The 21,755-nt window shown below is 40.1% G+C and overlaps 2 protein-coding genes across 2 annotated transcripts in view; both read right to left on the minus strand.

Annotated features, from left to right (window-relative positions):
• CUNH11orf65 (chromosome unknown C11orf65 homolog) overlaps nt 1-21,755 on the minus strand; it is a 111,812-nt gene that overhangs the window by 70,641 nt on the left and 19,416 nt on the right. Inside the window, exon 4 of the mRNA XM_036259486.1 lies at nt 15,241-15,333. Within this exon, the coding sequence (XP_036115379.1) occupies nt 15,241-15,333 (93 nt within the window). The remainder of the gene's footprint in view (nt 1-15,240; nt 15,334-21,755) is intronic.
• LOC118628493 (NAD-dependent protein deacetylase sirtuin-1-like) lies at nt 7,949-10,011 on the minus strand. The gene is given in 3 exon segments (XM_036259485.1): nt 7,949-9,770; nt 9,772-9,870; nt 9,872-10,011. Coding segments are annotated over 3 exon segments (2,061 nt in total).

The raw sequence follows: 21,755 nt of genomic DNA on the forward strand, positions 1-21,755 counted from the left end.
TCACAGAAAGAGAAACTGAAAAAACAATCCCATTTACCATCGCACCAAAAAAATTAAGATACCTAGGAATAAACTTAACCAAAGAAGTAAAGGACCTATTTGCAGAAAACTACAGGACATTGAAAAAAGAAATAGAGGAAGATATAAAAAAGTGGAAGCACATATCTTGTTCATGGATTGGAAGAATTAACATCATTAAAATATCCATATTACCCAAAGCAATCTATAGATTCAATGCAATCTCCATCAAAATACCAACGACATATTTCACAGAACTAGAACAAATACTTCAAAAAGTTCATATGGAACCAAAAATGACCCCAAATAGCCACAGCAATCTTGAAAAAGAAGGACAACGTAGGTGGGATCACAATGCCAGATATCAGGTTATACTACAAAGTGACTGTAATCAAAACAGCCTGGTACTGGCATAAGAACAGGCATATAGACCAATGGAACAGAATAGAGAACCCAGAAATGGACCCAAGGCAATATGCTCAATTAATATTTGACAAAGGTGGCAAGAGCATACAGTGGAGTAAAGACAGCCTCTTTAATAAATGGTGTTGGGAAAATTGTACAGCTACATGCAAAAAAAATGAAACTAGACCATCAACTTACACCATACACAAGAATAAACTCAAAATGGATAAAAGACTGAAATGTGACCCGTAAATCCATAAAAATTCTAGAAGAAAATGTAGGCAACAAAATTTTGGACATCATACGCAACAGAATTTTCAATGATACATCACCTAAGGCAACAGAAACAAAGGAAAAAATGAACACAGAGGACTACATCAAACTAAAAAGCTTCTGCACAGCAAAAGAAACAACCATCAAAATGGAAAGGCAAACCACTGTATGGGAGAACATCATTGCCAATGATACATGAGATAAGGGGTTAATTTCCAATACATATAGAGTGCTCATACAGCTCAACAAAAGGAAGACAAAGAACCCAATTTAAAAATGGGCAGAGCAGCTGAATAGACACCTCTTCAAACAGGACATTCAAATGGCCAAGAGACATATGAAAAAATGCTCAACATCACTATCATCAGAGAGATGCAAATTAAAACAACAATGAGGTATCACCTCACAGCTGTCAGAATGGCCACCATCAACAAATCATCAAACAAGTGTTGGGCAGGGTGTGGAAAAAAGGGGACTGTAGTACACTGCTGGTGGAAATGCAGATTAGTGCAACCACTATGGAAAATAATATGGTGTTACCTCAAAAAATTGAACTTCCATTTGACCCAGTGATCCCACTTCTAGGAATATACCCTAAGAAGCCTGAAACACCAATCAGAAAGAATATATGTAACCCCATGTTCATAGCAGCACTGTTTACAATAGCTAAGATCTGGAAACAGCCCAAGTGTCCATCAGTAGACGAATGGATAAAAAAGCGGTGGTACATATGCACAATGGAGTACTATGCAGCTGTAAGAAAGATAGATCTCTTATCCTTTGAGACCACATGGAGGGACCTGGAAAGTATTATCCTAAGTGAAACAAGCCAAGCAGAAAAAGACAAATACCACATGATGTCACTTATTTGTAGAATATAATGAACACAACAGTTTGAGGAATAGGGTAGACCCAGGAACACAAGTAGGGTACAGAATGACAACCCTCAGAAGACAGGGTGGTGGGGGGTAGGAAGAGATAAAGCACAGAACTTATATGCATGTACGTATAACCAATGGACATGGACAAAAATGCTGGGGACGGGGCAGGGTGATGTGGAGGAGGGTGTCAATGGGGTAAAAAAGGAGAAACATCTGTAAAAAAATAATATTAAAAAAAAAAAAAGAAATTGATGGCATTCTTATAAACCAATAATGAACTCACAGAAAAAGAACGGGAAAAAATCCCATTTACCATTGCAGCAAAAACACTAATGTACCTAGGAATAAACTTAACCAGAAAGTAAAGGACCTGTTCTCAGAAAACTACAGGACATTGAAAAAAGAAATAAAAGAAGATGTAAAAAAATAAAAAAATAGAAGCATATACCTTGTTCATGGATTGGGAGAGTTAACATCATTAAAATGTCCATACTAACGTGACCCATACTGAATGTAGTCCTTCCGTACAAGACATTTTTTAAATCCCGGAGAAAAATATGTGTTCCTCAAGTCTCGTGATTCCTATTCAAGTTCTTACTGCTATGAAGAACGAATGTCAACTGTGCAAACTTTAGAAGCAACTCTATTTTCTAGTGTCTCCTCTTCCTTTTCTGTCTGAATAATGGGTTTTGCTAGGTCTGCTGTCACCAACCTGGGCATCTGGGATTCAAAGGGACACTGACCTCTTGCACACATGCCTCCTTCTTACTTTTTCCAACCTCCAGATTTGTGACTAGAGGAGGTTCCCATAAAATGGCTCTACCTTTGACAAGCTGTCTTATTTACTGACTTTGCCAAGGCTTGGTCCCCAAAACCGTGCTCAAACCTTTCTTCTGTGGTAGCAGAACTGTAACCACAGGGAAAAAGACTGAAACAGTGGACAAAGAGCTTTTCCTCAGTCTTTGCAGTCGCTGTGACCTCGTATTAGTTGCAGCCACCTCCTCAAATGTTCTTATTTACAAAGCACCAGTGGGTCAGCAAGGCCGCAGCTTGGTATTAATCAGGCATGAAGGTGTTGCTAGGCATTTTTTTCTCTATTTGATCACAATTGTAGTGGTGTTGCATCTTACATAGGGGCTAGGTATAAACCGTGGTGGGATGACCTCTTTACATCTCATGTGTGAGACATACTGGCTGTGCATGTACCCAGAGTAGCTGGGTTGTATTGTGCTAGAAAGTTCCAAATCACATTGGCCCCAGGGAGATGCTGTCTTTGAGAGGCCCCTGGGAATTGATTCATTGATTCCACTTCATTCTCATTCTGGATATATGTTTACTGAGTAGAGGTGGTGGGAGAACCTTATACCAAGTTTAAATTGTCATTTTTTGACCTCCCTTCCTCCTTTAATGGCCACATACTTGAGTTTATTGTGTAGATCCTCCGTATGATCATATTTTAAGCTAATCCAACCAAATCTAAGTGAATCACATAATCTTGGGTTGTAATGGCTTTAGAATCATTGTAATTGAGGATGTTTATCATTTTTGAGTCACAAATGTACATCAGGCCAATGTAAGTACCACAGCTCCTTTTCATAGGTGGGCTTTTCCATCAGACTTAGGCTTGTCACTGAATAAAGTTTTTTGAAGGCTATGGTGTTCCACACAGTTTCTTAGTTGATGTTTTTATTCCAAAAGCAGACTGGTAGGAGTAGTGTTGAGTGGCTGCCACACTTTAGTCAACTAAAAAGACTTTGAACATTTTGATCAGGTTTCTTTTCTGGAAATGTTGTGTACTAACAGGATGACTGTTCTTTGCCCTGCTCTAAACCATAATGTGTGTTATTTTAGGAAGTGGGAATCTGAAAACAGCTTCTCCTTTTTAATCAAGTTTGTTTGTGTGTATTTCTCCACATTTAATTTATATGGTAAAATAGAAGGTGTGAGAATCTGAACCTTAACTGCCATATGTTCTGCTGCTGACCTGTGGCCACAATAAAATGCACTTGTAAAATCTGGAAGCCATTTTCTGCCCTGGCCGGTTTGGCTCAGCGGTTAGAGCGTTGGCCTGCGGTCCTGAGAGGCCCGGGTTCGGTTCCCGCTAAGGGCGCGTACCTCGGCTGCAGTTTGTCCCCGGCCCTGGTCGGTTGTGCGGGTGGCAGCCACTCGATGTGTTCCTTTCACATCGATGTTTCTCTCTCTCTCTCTGTTCCTCTCTCTCCCTCCCACTCTACCTGAACAAAAAATGGAAAAATGTCCTCGGGTGAGGATTAAATAAATAAATAAATAAATAAAAAATCTGGAAGCCATTTTCTTGCTATGTTGCTTGTGCCCCATGTACAGGCATGATACTCACTGGAAGAAGATTCTCATGGTAAGTGAGCTGGGGTGTCTCATCCACCCTCTTAGCAACTCAACTACCAAAGAGTAAAGGTTTTATTAAAGGTTACAGAATTCTTTAGGTCAAGTCAAAATGTTCATGAAATTCTTCTTTAACATGTTTAGGAGCTGATAATTTTATTAATTTTGTCTGTATTACCTGCCTCTTGGGAATAATTTTAGCTAAGCAAGCTATCTGAGATTCGATTTGGCAAGTCAAGACACGACAGTGGATTCTCTTTATGAATAAAAAAAAAATTATTTTTGTGTAGACAAATACCCTTTTTGTAACTAATCATTTTTATTGGTAAAAATTGTAAATTAAAATGTACAATTTGAAAAATAAAATAATATAAAATGTCCATACTACCCAAAGCAATCTATAGATTCAATGCAATCCCCATTAAAATACCAACAACATAAAAGTTACAACTAAACTACAAAACAACCATCATTCAAAACCGTCTGAAATCCAGCTGAATGGAAGTCCTACAACTACGGAATTAAAGCAGCAGCTGCATCAAGACTGGTAGGAAGGGCAGAGGCAGACGGGCTGGTCCCATACCCACGTGTGGCGGATAAAAATCAGTAGGACACCTCAGCTGGGAAGGTCTTCCCTGAGGACTAAGGGGTCCCCGTCCCACACCAGGCATCCCACTCAGGGTTCCAGTGCCAGGAAGAGAAGTCCTCATAACTTCTGGCTGGAAAAACCAGCGGAAACTGAAGCTCAGGGAGTCTGTGGTGGCTGGAGCCCCAGGCAGCTCCTCTTAACGGGCCCACGCATGGACTTACTGGGACTTGCTCCCTCTAGGCTTGGAGGGGAGACAGCTCGAGGGGCCCCGGAGACATACAGGGAAGAACTGAGCTGTTTGGCATTGGAGAGAGGGCTGGAGAGGGGGCTTTCTCCAGGACGAACGTGCTGTCAGAGGCCTTTGTTCCTTTGGTGAGCCCTTCCCTGGGGCGGCAGACAGCTACCACATCTGGGACTCCAGCAACCTGGCTCACACTGGTTGCCCCGCCCTGGTGATTCCCTGAGGCCCTGCCCCACCCAACTTTCAGGCCCACCCAAGCTGTTGCCTGATCCTTAACCACAGAATTGGCCCATCTTGGATCCTGCTTCAGGTTTTCCTAAATTCTTTCAAATGAGCAGCATCTGGTCTCAGCTAGCCCCATACCGCCCGTTAAGTAATACATAGAAACAAACACAGGGAGGAAGCCTAAATGAGGAGACAAAGAAACAGGTCCCAAATGACAGAACAGAACAAAACTCCAGGAAAAGAACTAAGCAAAATGGAGATAAGCAACCTAACAGATGCTGAGTTCAAAATACTGCTTATAAGGATACTCAGTGAACTTAGTGAGGGCCTCAAGAGCATAAAAAAAGACCGGTCAGAAATGAGGAGGCACAGTCAGAAATAAAGGAGGTACTAACTGAAATAAAGAATAATTTACACAGATTCAATAGTAGAGTAGGTAAAGCCAAGAAGCAAACAATTGATTTGGAATACAAGGAAACAAAAAACACCCAATCAGAACAGCAAAAAAACAAACAAACAAAAAAAAAAACAGAATCCAAAAAAGTGAGTTTAGTGTAAGGAGCCTCTGGGACAACTTTAAGTGTGCCAACATTTGCATCTTGTGGGTGCCAGAAAGAGGAGAAAGAGAGCAAGTAGTCGAAAACCTATTTGAAACAATAATTGCAGAAAACTTCCCTAACTTGGTGAAGGAAACAGACATACAAGTCCAGGAAGCACAGAGAGTCCCAAACAAGATGAACCCCAAGAGGCCCACACCAAGACACATCATCATCAAAATGCAAAAGATTCAAGACAAAGAGAGAATTTTTTTTTTAAAGGTCAAATGACAATTTTAATAGACTTTAAAACAGTATACAAGTATAAAACACTGGTTTTGTATTTCAAAAGTTGGAGGAAGATATCCAGTCATCAAACAGTCTACAAAACATATGCCAGTAGATTACATAAAAGACTATGTACAATATAAAAAGAGCTGAAAACAGTCTTCACTGTAAAAATAATTTAAAACAAAATTTTCCATTTAAAATATCATCTGTAGCACAAACACATCATGCAAATGAAAAACTAAATATACTGCATTCTTTAGTATATCCAAATAGATTGAGATTGAGACATCTTTAGGTAGGGAAGTGGCCATTCAAAAATTTTTTTCTCTGGCAGTAATGGTCCTAGCTGGGTTTTTTATGCTTAAAGAACAGCTGTATTTCAAACCCTTTTAAAAAAATGAATAAATACCAAAGTAACATAAGAATACTTAATAATTTGGGAGTAATGTTGCAAAAAGTCTGGAAAATAAATGTCTTGTGTGCAATTTTAAAAAGTGTGAACTTTTTTGAAAGGCTAGAAGCTTCTGCAGCTAAGAAAGTTGATCTCTAGTTTTAAGGCAGGCTAAGCTCTTAAATAAAGACACAATAGGGATTCATTTCATTAATTATTCTGCTATTATAAGTTACATCATGTTCATCTCCATAGTACTAGGCTAGCAGTTTGGTGTTTATTACACCAAATACTCCCAACAGGAGACATGTACTTACTGGCTGAGTTATATATAATTAATATTTTATTACTTTGGAACCGTAATCAGGGACCTGTCACTCTCATCTGTGGAAATGAAAAGCAACAGTCCATAATATTACACTCTCCACAAAGTACCATTATTATAGATCATAAAGGCTTTTGCATATTCACATCTTAGCAGTTTAATACTTGTGAGAAAGGATCAATGTAAGCTCTACCACAGTGATAGGTATTTAAACAACAATGGCAAATATTCTCAAAACTAAGGGGGATCCAGGCAGGCATTATTGTTTCTAAAGCAATTGAAACATTTCCAAAGCATTTATTTGTTTTACAGGTTAGTTTTATGAGCCAATATAGACATTTCTACATGTCCACAGGAAGTACAAAAGCCATTTTCATTTGAACAATACAATATTCCCGAAACTCTTAGCACCAAGTCTTACTTTAAAAAGCAAAGACAGCTCTGGCCAGTTTGGCTCAGCGGTTAGAGCGTCGGCCTGCGGTCCGGAGAGACCCGGGTTCGGTTCCCGCTAAGGGCACGTACTTCGGTTGCAGTTTGTCCCCGGCCCTGGTTGGTCATGCGGGTGGCAGCCACTCGATGTGTCCCTTCACGTCGATGTTTCTCTCTCTCTCTCCCTTCCTCTCTCTCCCTCCCACTCTATCTGTACAAAAAAAATGGAAAAATATCCTCAGGTAAGGATAAAAAAATAAAAAGCAAAGACAACCGAGTGCTATCCCACATATTGTTAACCTACTCACACTGCATGTCATGAGATTTTTAAAAAGTTAGCTGCCACAAGTTTTGGAAAATGCCAGTGTTTAAAAATAGGTAATTGTGCTAATAATCAAAAGTTTAGCAGAACAGAGATTTGAGGATTTCAAACCATTCAATGTTACAAAGAAATTGAATGAAAATGAAAATACCATTCTTTGGTCTAGATAAGCTGTTCCCTTTACATTAACATTCCAATGGCTTTTTGAAAACTTTAAAATGTTGAAACTCACTAGGCAAAATGTATAAACAAAAATTATGTATACATATGGATGTATCATACAAATGAACCTTTTAAAGAAAATCTTGACCAAGAGCAGATTAAAGATACTTAGTACCTTTCTTTAAAAAAAAAAAAAAAAAGTGTTGCCCTGGCCAGTTTGGCTCAGCGGTTGAGCATCGGCCTGCAGACCAGAGAGTCCCAGGTTTGGTTCCTGCTAGGGGCACATACCACCAAAAAAAAAAAAAGTGTTGCGTGTGCAAGTACATAAATAAAGAGGTTAAAATTACCCATGGGGGGAAAAAATCTATTTCACCAGTCTATAAATATTACATCTTTCTGGTTTCCTTTGTTCTATCATGTTCACAAGTAAACATTCATTTTGACATGCTAAAGTTCCTAACGCTGGTGGAACAATTCCTGTACCTGGACAATAATTACATTATGATCTGTTTGATGGATGGTTAATGTCTGTTGTTTCCTGTTTCAGAGATATAGTTTCATTAACTACCTCTTGACCACCTCCATCAGCTCCAAATTCAGTTCCTCCAGCTCTCTCATTAATATCAGCATCAGATAAGACATCATCTTCAGAGGCTGAATATACCTCAGCACCATGGAAAATATAATGATTTGGTGGTAAAAACAGAGATTGATTACCATCAAGCCGTTTATTAATCTGCTCCTTTGCGAGCTTGGCTGGCCAGCACTTTCTCACTGTTTCTCTTTCATTTTTCTCCCCAGTATTGGAGCCAATGTTCTTCAAATCCGGACTCTCCAACTGTTCAGTAACACTTTCAGTGCTCCTAGTAGAAGTCTGTACTGCCTGTGATTTTTCTTCCATACAATCTTTTGATTCAGACACATCTGGATCATCGTTACTCTTTGTTGCATGGTCTAAAAGTGTAATAATCACTGAAGAATCTGGTGGTGAAGTTCTTTCTGGTGAACTTGAGCCTTCTGAAATATTAAGAGGGGTGTGTGGCAACTCTGACAAATGAGCTGACTCTTTTTGTGTACGTGGAGGTTTTTCAGTAATTTCTGAAAGCTTTACAGGGTTGCAGCAAAGTTTGGCATATTCACCACCTAACCTATGACACAGTTCATTAATTATGACATCACAGTATCCAAGAAGCTCCACATCAAAATGCAGATGAGGCAAAGGTTCCCTATTAATTAATATCTGAGGCACTTCATGGGGTATGGAACTTGGAATTAGTGCTACTGGTCTTACTTTTGGGGAAGACCCAATAACAATGAGGAGATCAACTTCATCTTTGTCATACTTCATGGCTCTATGAAACTGTTCTGGTAAATATTCACCAAAAAAGACAATTTCTGGTTTCATAATAGCAAGTGGTTCATCAGCTGGGCACCTAGGACATCGAGGAACCACCTGATTAAAAATATCTCCTCGTACAGCTTCACAGTCAACTTTGTATTTACAAATCAAGCAAGACGCTGTTGCAAAGGAACCATGGCACTGAATTATCCTTTGGATTCCTGCAACCTGTTCCAGTGTATATATGTTCTGAGTATAGTTTCAAAGTAGTTTTCCTTCCTTATCTGACAATAATATGAATTTGTGACAGAGAGATGGTTGGAATTGTCCAGGATATATTTCCTTTGCAAACTTGAAGAATGGTCTTGGATCTTTTCTGAAATATTCAATATCAAACATTGCTTGAGGATCTGGAAGGTCTGGGAAGTCTACTGCAAGGCGGGCATAAATACCATCTCTTGACCTGAAGTCAGGTATTCCACAAGAAACAGAAACCCCAACTCCAGTTAGAACTATTATTTTTTTGCATTCCTGCAGTAATGTCATAGCATCTTCAATTGTGTTAATATCTTTTCTTTTTTTCCTTTTTGGTGGTTCTGAAAGGATATTAATAACAATCTGCCACAGAGTCATGTCATCCAATTCAGGTGGAGCAATTGTTTCTGGCAGTAAATCTTTAAGAATTGTTTGAGGATCTGTGCCAATCATGAGATGTTGCTGAACAAAAGCATATGGACCTATCCGTGGCCTTGGAGTCCAGTCACTAGAGCTTGCATGTGAGGCTCTATCATCCTCATCACTTTCACAGGAATGAAAACCATTGGTGATTATTTCATCACCAAACAGAAGGTTATCTCGGTACCCAATCCCCGCCGCCGCCGCCTCTTCCTCCTCCTCGCCCTCTTCGTCGTCGTTGTCGTCGAAGTCATCGGCCGGTCGCGGGTCCAAGGATAGGCCCTGTAGGCCCGGCCCATACTCCGCCTGCCGTCACTTGGGCCTCCTGCTCCCCTCCCGCTGCCGCCGCACAGCCTCCGGCCACCACCTGCATCTCACGCTCAGGGGCCGCCCCATCAGGCTCCCCGGCTCCTCCGGAGGCTGGGGCCATCTCTCCGCGGCCTCTTGCACAGCGGCTCCCCAGTGGGCGGCAACGAGGCCTCCCTCTCCGCCACCACTGCTGAAGGGGAGCCGAGGGGCTGAAGGGTGAGCGACCCCTCCTCTGCCATCTTCAAACTGCCTCTCTGGCCTCCTCCCTCACCTCCTCTCCTCCCGCTCGCACTCCCGGCACTGGCCCAAAGAGAGAATCTTAAAAGCAACAAGAGAAAAGCAGTTAGTCACTTACAATGGAGTTCCCATAAGGCTGTCAGCTGATTTCTCAAAAGAAACTTTGCAGGCCAGAAGGGAGTGGCAAGAAATATTCACAGTGATGAAAAGCAAGAACCTACAACCAAGATTACTCTATCCTGCAAATCTGTCATTTAGAATCAATGGCCATATAAAGAGTTTCCCAGACAAGGAAAAGCTAAAGGAGTTCATCACCACCAAACCGTTATTATATGAAATGTTGAAGGGTCTTTTTTTAATCTTTCTGAAGAAAAAGATAAAATATATGAACAAACAAAATGGCAATGAATACATATCTATCGGCAATGGAATCTACAAATGAATAGGCAGAACAGAAACATTCTCATAGATACAGAGAACATTTTGTTGGTTGCCAGATGGAGGGGTGTTGGGGGAATGAGTGAAAAAGGTGAAGGGATTAAGAAGAACAAATTGGTTGCTAGACTGACAAACCTCAAAGAGAAGGGGGTTTGAGGGTGGGAAGAGATAAACCAAAAAACTTATATGCATAACCAATGGACATAGACAACAGTGTGGGAAAAGGCGGGAGGGGAGTGGGAGTGAGGAGGGGTAGGAGTGGGGCGGAGGGGGTCAATGGGGGAAAAATGAGGAACATCTGTAATACATTCAACAATAAAGATAAAAAAATAAAAATAAAATAATTTTAAAAAATAAAATAAAAATAAATAAATAAAATACCAACAACATATTTCACGGAACTAGACCAAATACTCCAAAAGTTTATATGAAACCAAAAAAGACCCGAACAGCCACAGCAATCTTGAAAAAAAAAAGAACAAAGTAGGAGGGATCACAATACCAGATATCAGGTTATACTACAAAGCCATTGTAATCAAAACAGCCTAGCACTGGCACAAGAACAGGCATATAGATCAATGGAACAGAATAGAGAACCCGGAAATTGACTCAAGACATTATGCTCAATTAATATTTGACAAAGGTGCAAGAGCATAGAATGGAATAAAGACAGCCTCTTTAATAAATAGTGTTGAAAAAATTGGACATCCATATGCAAAAATATGAAGCTAGACCACCAACTTACACCATACACAACAATAAATGCAAAATGGATAAAAGACTAATGTGACTCATGATTCCATAAAAATCCTAGAATAAAATGTAGGCAACAAAATTTTAAACATCACATTCAGCACAATTTTCACCGATATAGTGCCTAATGCAAGAGAAACAGAGGAAAAAATTAATACATGGAACTACATCAAACTAAAAAGCTTTTGCACAGCAAAAGAAACAAGCATCAAAATGAAAAGGGAACCCACTATATAGGAGAGCATAACTGCCAACGATACATCTGAATAGGCACTAATTTCCAAAATATATAGAGTACTCATATAACTCAACAAAAGGAAGACAAAGAATCCAATTAAAAATGGGCAGAGGGCCCTGGCTGTTTTTGCTCAGTGGTTAGAGCATTGGCCCATGGACCAAAGTCATGGGTTCAATTCTGCTCAAGGGCATGTAACTCCATTGTAGTTCGGTCCCGGCCCTGGTTGGGGTTGTGTGGGAAGCAACAAATCGATGTGTCTCTCTCACATCCATGTTTCTCTCTCTCTATCTCTCCCTCCCACTCTGACTGAAAATAAATGGAAAAATATCCTCGGGTAAGGATTAAAAAAAAAAAAAAATGGGCAGAGGACCTAAATAGACATCTCTCCAAACATGACATACAAATGGCCAAGAGACATGTGAAGAAATGCTCAACGTCACTAATCATCAGAGAGATACAAATTAAAACAACTATAAGATATCACCTCACACCTGCCAGAATGGCTGACACCAACAAATCATCAAACAACAAGTGCTGGTGAGGGTGTGGAGAAAAGGGGACTCTAGTACACTGTTGGTGGGAATGCATTCTGGTGCAGCCACTATGGATAACAATATGGTGTTTCCTCAAAAAATTAAGAACTGAACTGTCATTGGAATATATCCTAAGAAGTCTGAAACATCAATCAGAAAGAATATATGTGCCCCTATGTTCATAGCAGCACTATTTACAATTGCTAAGATATGGAAACAGCCCAAGTGTCCATCAATAGATGAGTGGATAAAAAAGCTGTGGTACCTAAACAAAATGGAATACTATGCAGCTGTAAGAAAGAAAGATCTTACCCAGCCAGTGTGGCTCAATGGTTGAGCATTGACCCATGCACCAAAAGGTCGCTGGTTCAATTCCCAGTCAGGGCACATGCCCAGGTTTGGGACAAATCCCCAGTGGGGGCCATGCAGTGCAGGAGGCGGTCAATCGATGTTCTCTCTCATCGATGTTTCTATCTCTCTCTCCCTCTCTTCTCCCTTCCTTTCTCTCTAAAATCAATAAAGAAAAATAAATAAATAAAAAAAGAAAGAAAAATCTCTTATCCTTTGAGATGACATGGAGGGTCCTGGAGAGTATAATGCTAAGTAAAATAAACCAATCAGAGAAAGACAAATATCACATGATCTCACTTAATTGTGGAATATAATGAACAATACAAGCTGATGAACAAAATAGACCCAGAGACATAGAAGTAGGGTACAGACTGACAAACCTCCGCAGAGGGGCATGAGGGGGAGGAAAGAGATAAACCACAGAACTTATATGCATGTATGCTTAACCAATGGACATAGACAACAATGCTGGAGGAGGGGGGTCTGGATCGGGAGGAGGGTGTCAATGGGGGAAAAAGGAGAAACATCTGTAACAAAAATAAATAAGAAAAAAAACCTATTTCGAACCAATAAGAATACGAGAGATAATAATACATATAAAATAATAGAATAATAAAAGACATGAAAAGCCCCGGCAAGTGGTTAGAGTGTCGGCCCCTGCACCAAAGGGTCTCAGGTTCAATTCCCAGTCAAGGGCATGTACCTGGGTTGCAGGTTCAATCTCTGGTCCTGATTGAGGCATGTGTGTGAGGCAACAAATCGATGTGTCTTTCTCACATCAATGTTTCTCTCTCTTCCCCTATTTCTCTCCCTTCTGCTCTCTCTAAAAATCAGTGGAAAAAATATCCTCAGATGAGGATTAATAACAACAAAAAAGATGTGAAAAAAAATTGTCAGGAGTTCTGCTGATCTTAGAAAAAGATAGATGAGCTGTAGGGTGACAGAGTATTCAATTAAAGAAACACACCTAAAGGGCAAGTTTTTTAAAAATCTTCACCTGATGATATGTTCATTGATTTCTGGAGACAGGGGAAGTGTGTGTGTGTGTGGGAGAGAGAGAGAGAGAGAGAGAGAGAGAGAGAGAGAGAGAGAGAGAGAGAGAGAGAGAGACATCTATCTGTTGTCTCCCACATGTGCCCTAACCAGACCAGCTTGGACTGGGAGACATCCAATCCAAAACTTAAGTATGTGCCCTGACTGGGAATCGAACCTGAAACCTTTCAGTGTACTGGACCACGCTCAAACCAACTAAGCCATAGTGGACATAGTGGAAAAGAAAGCTTTTAATTATTTACCACAATAGTATAAGCAAGAGTTAAAGTGTAACCCTGGCCAGTGTTGCTCAGTGGTTAGAGCACTGGCCCGAGCACCGAAGGGTCATAGGTTTGATTCCTGGTCAAAGACACGTACCTGGATTGCAGGTTCAGTTCTTGCCCCAGTTGGAGCACATGTGGAGGCAATCAATTGATGGGTCTCTCTCACACTAATGTTTTTCTCTCTCTCTTTCTCTCTCTCCCCCATCCCTCACTCTCTTCTTCCACTGTCTCTAAAAATTAATGGGAAAAATATCCTTGGGTGAGGATTAACAAACAAACAAAAAAAAAGAGTTCAAGTGTCTAAAACGGAAAGAAGCTACAACTCCACTTGTTCCGTTTACCCCTATTGGAACTGCACACCACTGGATTACCACAGGTATGGGTCTCCTTTCACTGTTGAGGGAGTCCAAAACAAAAGGTGCTGGCAGTTTGATGGACCCTGAGGTGTGTATGTGTGTGGGGTTAGGGGTGGAGTGGGGCTCACTCAGGGAGAAGGGGACTGAGTCAGAGTGGGAAAAGTGTCTTCAAGATTTCCCCCATAAGGTCTCAGCAGAGGTGCCAGAAGACATCTGCCCAAGGCTTGAAATAAAGAGACAGGAATGAAGACGCTTAGGTGGCAATGAAAACATTATGCCTAAAAGCAGGCTGGGCCAGGGGGTCTTAGTGCTTGAGTACAAGTCCCTTCAGAGGCTGTAGTGCAGTGACTGGCTGTGCACTAAGTCTGGTATGGAGAAGGGGTAGCTTTCCCCTGAGAGGCCTGTCAGGTAATGCCTTTGTAATTGCCTGTGATCAGGACTAAAAAATCATATAGGATTTTAACCAGGAGCTGAACTCCTCAAAAAGATGCTCAACTTAATTAGTAATCAGAGAAATGCAAATTTAAAAACTGACAATATTAAGTGCTAGTGAGGATGTAGAGCACCAAGAATTCCAAAAGATTCCTGATGGTGAATATAAATTAGTACAACAACTTTGGAAAATAGTTTGGCATATCCTGTCACCCAGCAATTCCATTTCTAGGTGGAGTAGAAACCAAAAGTAATCCATGCACATGTGCACCAGGAGATACAAATAAGAATATTTTTAGAAGCAGTCTTTATAATAGTCTCAATTTGGAAAAAAATCCAAATGTCAATCAACTATAGAACAAAAACAATATATTATTAAAATGGAGTACTTCCATTATTTTTAATAAAGTGAATGAAATTTAGTTACACAAAGATAATATTGAATGAACAAAGCCAGATACAAAAGTATACTATAGGATTCTATTTATATATAGTTTAAAAACAGAGAAAACTAAGGTATAATGCTAGAATTCAAAATAACGGTTACTATTCTTTTGGAAGAAGGAAGTTGGCAGTGATTTGCAGAGCACCTGAGGCAGTGGTTTGAGTATGGAAACACTGAGTGATGGTTACATAGTGGTTTGTGTGTTATGTTACTCACTGAGTTGTTCGTTTACGTATAATCTATTTTTCATGTGTGTAATACTTCAATAAAAAGTTTTTTAAAAGAACAAATACAATCACATTGAATTTATAAAGTAGCCACATAATTTTAAGGGGAAAAAGATGCTGTATCAATAAATAACGTCCTTACCTCTTTAGGATTAATATATCTTACTATCTGACGTGGTTCCCCTTGTCTTCTTATATTAATCAGGTTTTTAAAGTGTTGAAATACAGTGACATTCTAAAGGTTCAAACACATAAAATTTTATGGTCAAAACTGGGCAAAATGAGTAGAAACCATAAGATAGATTTTTTTATATGTAAACTAGATTTTAGATATATTATCCACTTGGGTTTCCTTTGACAAGCCAGGCAATGTTGGTATTATTCTCACAATGAGTTTTAACCTTAAGTTTGTAACTGTATCACTACTAACTATAAATAGAATATCTAGAACTTAGGTTGGGTCACTTCTGTATACTCCAGAGTAATCTAGGAGAAAGACATAATACAGTGATTAAAAACATTGACTATGGCATAATATTGTCTGGGTTCAACTGTTAGTACTTGTTAGCTGTGTGACCCTAGACATGCTGCTTAACTTCTCTGTTCAGCTTCTTATCTAAAATATGGGAATTATAGTAGCTATCTCCTACAGGTATGGTGAAAAATAAATGTGTTAATATTTGTAAAGCACTTAGAACAACTTTTGGCACAATAAAGCACTCAATAAATATATTATTATCATTACAGAATCCTCTTCATTTCTGTAAGTAATTCCACTGATTTACAAACCTACCTACTTTTCATGTTAGCACAAATTTAGTCAAACAACTTCTAAAAATTCTTCAATCTTAGAAAATTATTTCTTTGGTAGTGCTCTCTTCATACCCTATCCCATCAAAAACCCTCAATAACTCTTGGTGAACTGCTCCCCTCTTAGTTTGCTTATGTTAAGTCAAATCACATAAATTCAAATTGAAGTAATCCATAGCACCAATATGACAATTTAAAGCCCCATTGTAATTGCCTATGGAATATTGTACAGTCACAATCAACACAGATAATATTCTTTATGCAAGGAAGACATAACTTCCTTTAAGTAAAACCCAAAAGTATAAAAAAAATTATGGTTTAAAATCTGGATAGTATCTTCTAAATATGTAGATTACTATATCAAACCACCCCAAAACTTAGTGACTAAAACAATAACTACTTTCTGTGGGTCAACAAGAAACGTCTGGTGGTCTAGTATATGTGACTGTAGTCAGCTGCCAGGTCAGCTGGAGCTGGGTGATCTATGGCCTCACATATATATCTGGGTCTTCAGCCTGGAATGGCTGAAATGGCTGGAACTCTCTCTCCACATAGAATTTCAGTTTGAGTTTCTTCACAGCATAGAGGTTTCAAAGTACGAAAGACAGAAAAAGTAGAAGTTGCAAATCTTCTTAAGGCCTTGTCTTGTAAGTCATCTAGCATCAGTTATTCTGCATTATACTGGTCAAAGTCAAGACCTAGCAGGCCTCAGACTTCCCAGCAAGATGGCAGAGTAGGTAAATTCAGTACTCACCTCCTCCAACAACCACATGAAAATTACAACTAAAATATAGAACAACCATCATTCAGAACCACCTGAAATCTGGCTGAATGGAATTCCTACAACTAAGGATTTAAAGAAGAAGCCATATCAAGACTGGTAGGAGGGGTGAAGATGCAGAATGGGCTGATCCCACACCCACATGTGGAATATAAAAATCAGGAGGGATATCAAAAGTCTTCCCTGAGGAGCGAGGAGTCCCAATCCCACACCAGGTCCCCCAGTTCAGGGTTCCAGAGCCAGGAAGAGAAGTCCCCATAACTTCTGCTGTAAAAACCAGCATGGATTGAGGCTGAGTGAGATGGAGACTCCTAGAGTCCCACCAGTTCCTCTTAAAGGGCCCACACACAGAGACTTACTCAGACTCACTCCCTCTGAATTCCAGCACTGGGGCAGCATCTTGAAAGGCGCCAGAGTCACACCGGGAAGAACTCAATTGTCCAGCATCAGGGTGAGAGCTGAGTGGGAACAACTTTCTTCTTGATGAAAATGCTGGCGAAGGCCATTGTTCCTTTTCTGAGACCCCCACCCCCACCCCCCACAGAGGAGGCAGGCAGGTGCCATATCTGAGACTCCTGGCTCCACCCTGGTGATTCCCTGAAGTCCTGCGCCACCCAACTCTCAGGCCCATCCAAGTTGTTTCCAGTGGCTTTTCCACATGAATGGCCTGTCTTGGCACATGCTTCAGATTTTCCTAAAATCTCTCAAACCAGCAGTATCTGGCCTCCACGTGTACTGTACCTCTTGCTAAGTGGCCCCAGGCCAGGCACTAGCAGCAGCCAACCTTTGTTTGAAGGTTGACCTCGCCTGGGCGCCTCCAAGCCCAGCACAAGTAACAGCTATCTGCAGATTGCTCTGTAGCTCATGATGGGTGGCCCCAGAGAGAACACAGGTGGAGGTGGCCTACACCTCCCAGAAGGCCCCAGAGCTAACACACCCAGTGGAAAGCTTTAGACCATGTCAAAGCACCACCACTCAACTACCTCCACAAGCAACATATTCAAGGGGCAGACTTTGTGGCACCAGAGCCCGGATGAAGTAAATCCTGTTCTGTAGGGTGGACCCCTACCCAGCTGATCCTCCACAATGGTTGGTAGTCACAGCCAGTCCTTGCAGCTGATCACCCTAGGGGTAAATCCCTCCCATTGATGTGCTAACAGCAATCAAGGATCAACTACAAGAGGAGGGTGTGCATAGCCTACATAGGGGGCACACCAAGAGTGCCCAGCCTGGGTGACTGGGAGGCTGTGTCACTGGACCCTACAGAACACCTCCTACATTACCAAGGCCACTCTACCAAGCCTGGGAAACATTGCAGTTCTTCCTAATACATAGAAACAAACACAGAGAGGCTGCAAAAATGCAGAGACAAAGAAACATGTCCCAAATGAAAGAACAGAACAAAATTCCAGAAAAAGAACTAAACAAAATGGAACAATCTACAAGATGCAGAGTTCAAAATACTGGTTAAAAGGATGCTCAATAAACTTAGGTGAGAACTTCAACAACCTAAAAAAGGACCAGTCAGAAATAAGGAACACTAAATGAAATGAAGAATAATTTATAGGGAATCAACAGAGTAGATGAAGCAGAGAATTAAATCAGTGATTTGGAATACAGACGGCCCTCATTTATCACGGTTAATCAGTTCCAGAATCTACCGTGATAAATGAATTTCTGCAAAGTAGGATTCTTTATTTATACAATTGTCCCTCACCACTCCATGCTTCCATGTTCGCGGCTTCACTCTATCATGGTTTTTTCAAATACTATACTATACTACACGATAGAGTGAAGCCGTGACTGTGGAAGCACAAAGTGGCAAGGGATGACTGCATAAGGAAGCAAAAATTCAGAACAACAAAAAGAAAAAGAATTTTAAAAATGATGATAGTGTATTGAGCCTCTGGGGCAACTTGAAGCGTACATAATGAGATGCCAGAAGGAGAAGAGAGAGAGCAAGAAATTGAAAACCTATTTGAAAAAATAATGACAACCCTGGCCGGTTTGGCTCAGCGGTTGGAGCGTCGGTCTGCGGTCCGGAGAGACCCGGGTTCGGTTCCCGCTAAGGGCACGTACTTCAGTTGCAGTTTGTCCCCGGCCCTGGTTGGTTGTGCGGGTGGCAGCCACTCGATGTGTCCCTTCACGTCGATGTTTCTCTCCCTCTCTCCCTCCCACTCTATCTGTACAAAAAAGTGGAAAAATATCCTCGGGTGAGGATTAAAAAAAATAATAATAATAATAATAATGACAGAAAACTTCCCTAACTTAATCAAGGAAATAGACATAATAAGTCCAGAAAGTGCAGAGAGTCCCAAACAAGATGAACCCAAAGAGGCCTACACCAAGACACATCATAATTAAAATGCAAAAGGTTAAAGACAAGAAGAGAATCTTAAGCAGCAAGAGAAAAGCAGTTAGTTGTCTACATGGGAGCTCCCATAAGACTGTCAGCTGATTTCTGAACAGGAACTGTGCAGACCAGACGGGAGTGGCAAGAAGTACTCAAAGTGATGAAAAGCAAGGACCTGCAACCAAGATTATTCTACCCAGAAAAGCTATCATTTAGAATTGAAGGACAGATAAAGAGTTCCCCAGAGAAGAAAAAGCTAAAGAAGTTCATCGCCACCAAAAATGAAATGTTATTATATGAAATGTTAAAGGGTCTTCTTTAAGAAGAAAAAAAAAATGATAAAAAATGTGAATAATAAAATGGCAAGAAATACATATCTATCAACAATTGAATCTAAAAACCAAAGTAAACCAACAAGCAGAACAGAAACAGACTCATAGATACAGAGAACATTTTGTTGGTTGTCAGATGGGAGGGAGGTTGTGGAATGGGTGAAAAGATAAAGGGATTAAGAAGTATGAATTGACTGTTACAGAATATTCATGGGGATGTAAAGTACAGCATAGGGAAGATAGTCAATAATATTCTAATAACTACATATGTTGTCAAATGAGTGGGAAATTTATTGGGATGATCACTTAGTAAGTTATATAATATCTAATCACTGGGGTGTATACCTGAAACTAATGTAATAATGTATGTCAACTGAAATAGAAAAATATAAATAATTTGGGAAAAAAAAGACCTAGCAAGCCTCAAGAAATGAAGTTCAAAGTGTGACCTATAAGAATTCCATATAGCCCAGCCAGTCTGGCTCAGTGAATTAAGCCACACCATGGACTAAGAGTCCTGGTTTGATTCCTGGTCAGGGCATATGCCCAGGCTGCAGGCTTGATTCCCCAGTAGGGGGCATGTAGGAGGCAGCCGATTGATGTTTCGCTTTCATATCAATGTTTCTGTCTGTCTGTCTCTCTCTATTCCTTCCTCTTTCTCTAAAAAAATCAATAAAAACATATTAAAAAGAAAAGAATTCCATTTATAATTTTGGCCTCACTCAGGTGGCCCTGAAGGACAGGGGTGAAGATAAATCCTTCTAGGGGACAGAACCTCAAGCAGCATACCTGGTTGTTTATTATATCTGGAATGGAAGATGACCAGACATACAAATCTACAGATGGATAGTGGCTAATAGTTTGGCTGGATGGTCAGGAATTTGGAAAGAACATGATTAGAAAATGTGAAGATATTTGTGTCCATGTGGATGCTCACCAAAAAGCAATCTCAGCAAAGAATAATCTTAATAATCACATAGGCAAAGTGGCTAGTTCTTTGGAGTCAGCCGGCCTTTTTTCCTAGTGACTACTCTCATTGCCCAGTGGGCTCATGGACAAAGTGGCCATGCAGCAAAGTTGCAGGTAATTTATGGCTTCAGCAACATGAATTTCTATTCACCTTTTCTGGCCACTGCCACTGCTGAGTGCCCACTTTGCCAAAACAAAGACCAACACTAAGCCCCTGATATGGCATCATTCTTTGGGGTAATTAGTGAGCTTCTTTGTGGTACACTGATTAGTTGGAACAGTTCCATTGTGGAAGGGGCAACACTTCATTCTCATTGGAAGTGATACTTTACCCTTCTGTGTGCACACAAAAACCACCATATATGGTACTTTCAAAATGCTTTAGTCACTCTAATGATGTTACATATAGCATTACTCCCAATCAGAGAAATTGCTTCATATCAAATGTAGTATATCAATGAGCTCATGATCATGAAATTCACTGATATTACCTTGTTTCCCATCACCCTAAACCAGCGATTTTCAACCAGTATACCGTGGCATACTGGTGTGTTGCAAGAATTTTTAAAACATGCAATACCTGACTATTTAGTTAGGGGCACTGACCTTTTATCTCTTAGACTGTCAAATAAAAAAATGACAACAACCAATACAACAGTGTGAATGAATCAAAATTATACCTATTTTTTGTCAGATTAGTGGTGTGTTGCATAATTTTAGTAATTAATTTATGTGTGCCAGCAGATGAAAAAGGTTGCAAAGTGTTGCCCTAAACCAACCAGCCTGAAAGAATGGTGGAATGGAATTTTAGAGATTCAGTTATAGTTAAGAGTTCCAGTGATAATACTTTTCAGATTCGGGTGACATCCTCCAGGTGTTAGTATATGACTTAAATCAATAACCAGCATATGATGTTACTTCTCCTGCAGCCAGCACTTATGAGTCTGAGAAACAAGGGGTAGAAATGACAGTGGTTCCCTTTCAATATTACCTCTAATGATCCACTAGTAAAAATTTTGCTCCTCTCCTTGGGCTGTGTGAATATAAAAGTCTTAGCACCATGGGAGGAATGCTTCCACCAAGGTACACACCAATAGTTGTCTATAAGATCTTGTAATTCAATGAACTTCTTTAAGATTATTCTGAACTCTTTGTCAGACAGTTCAGAGATCTCCATCTCTTTAGGGTCAATTATTGAAGCTTAATTAGTTTCTTTTGGTGGTGTCATGTATTTGCAATATATATATATTCAATAAAGGACTTGATTTAAGGATATATGAAAAATTGTTTCAAGCGAATATTTACAATATAGTAGTAGAGGTGATGGAATATGAGGGTTAGAATATTGGGAGGATATATGAAGAAAGGGGTATGTATATTTATACCTTCATCATATATAAGTTGTCAAGTAG

Source organism: Molossus molossus, unplaced genomic scaffold, assembly GCF_014108415.1.
Source record: "Molossus molossus isolate mMolMol1 unplaced genomic scaffold, mMolMol1.p scaffold_m16_p_13, whole genome shotgun sequence".
Lineage (NCBI taxonomy): Eukaryota > Metazoa > Chordata > Mammalia > Chiroptera > Molossidae > Molossus > Molossus molossus.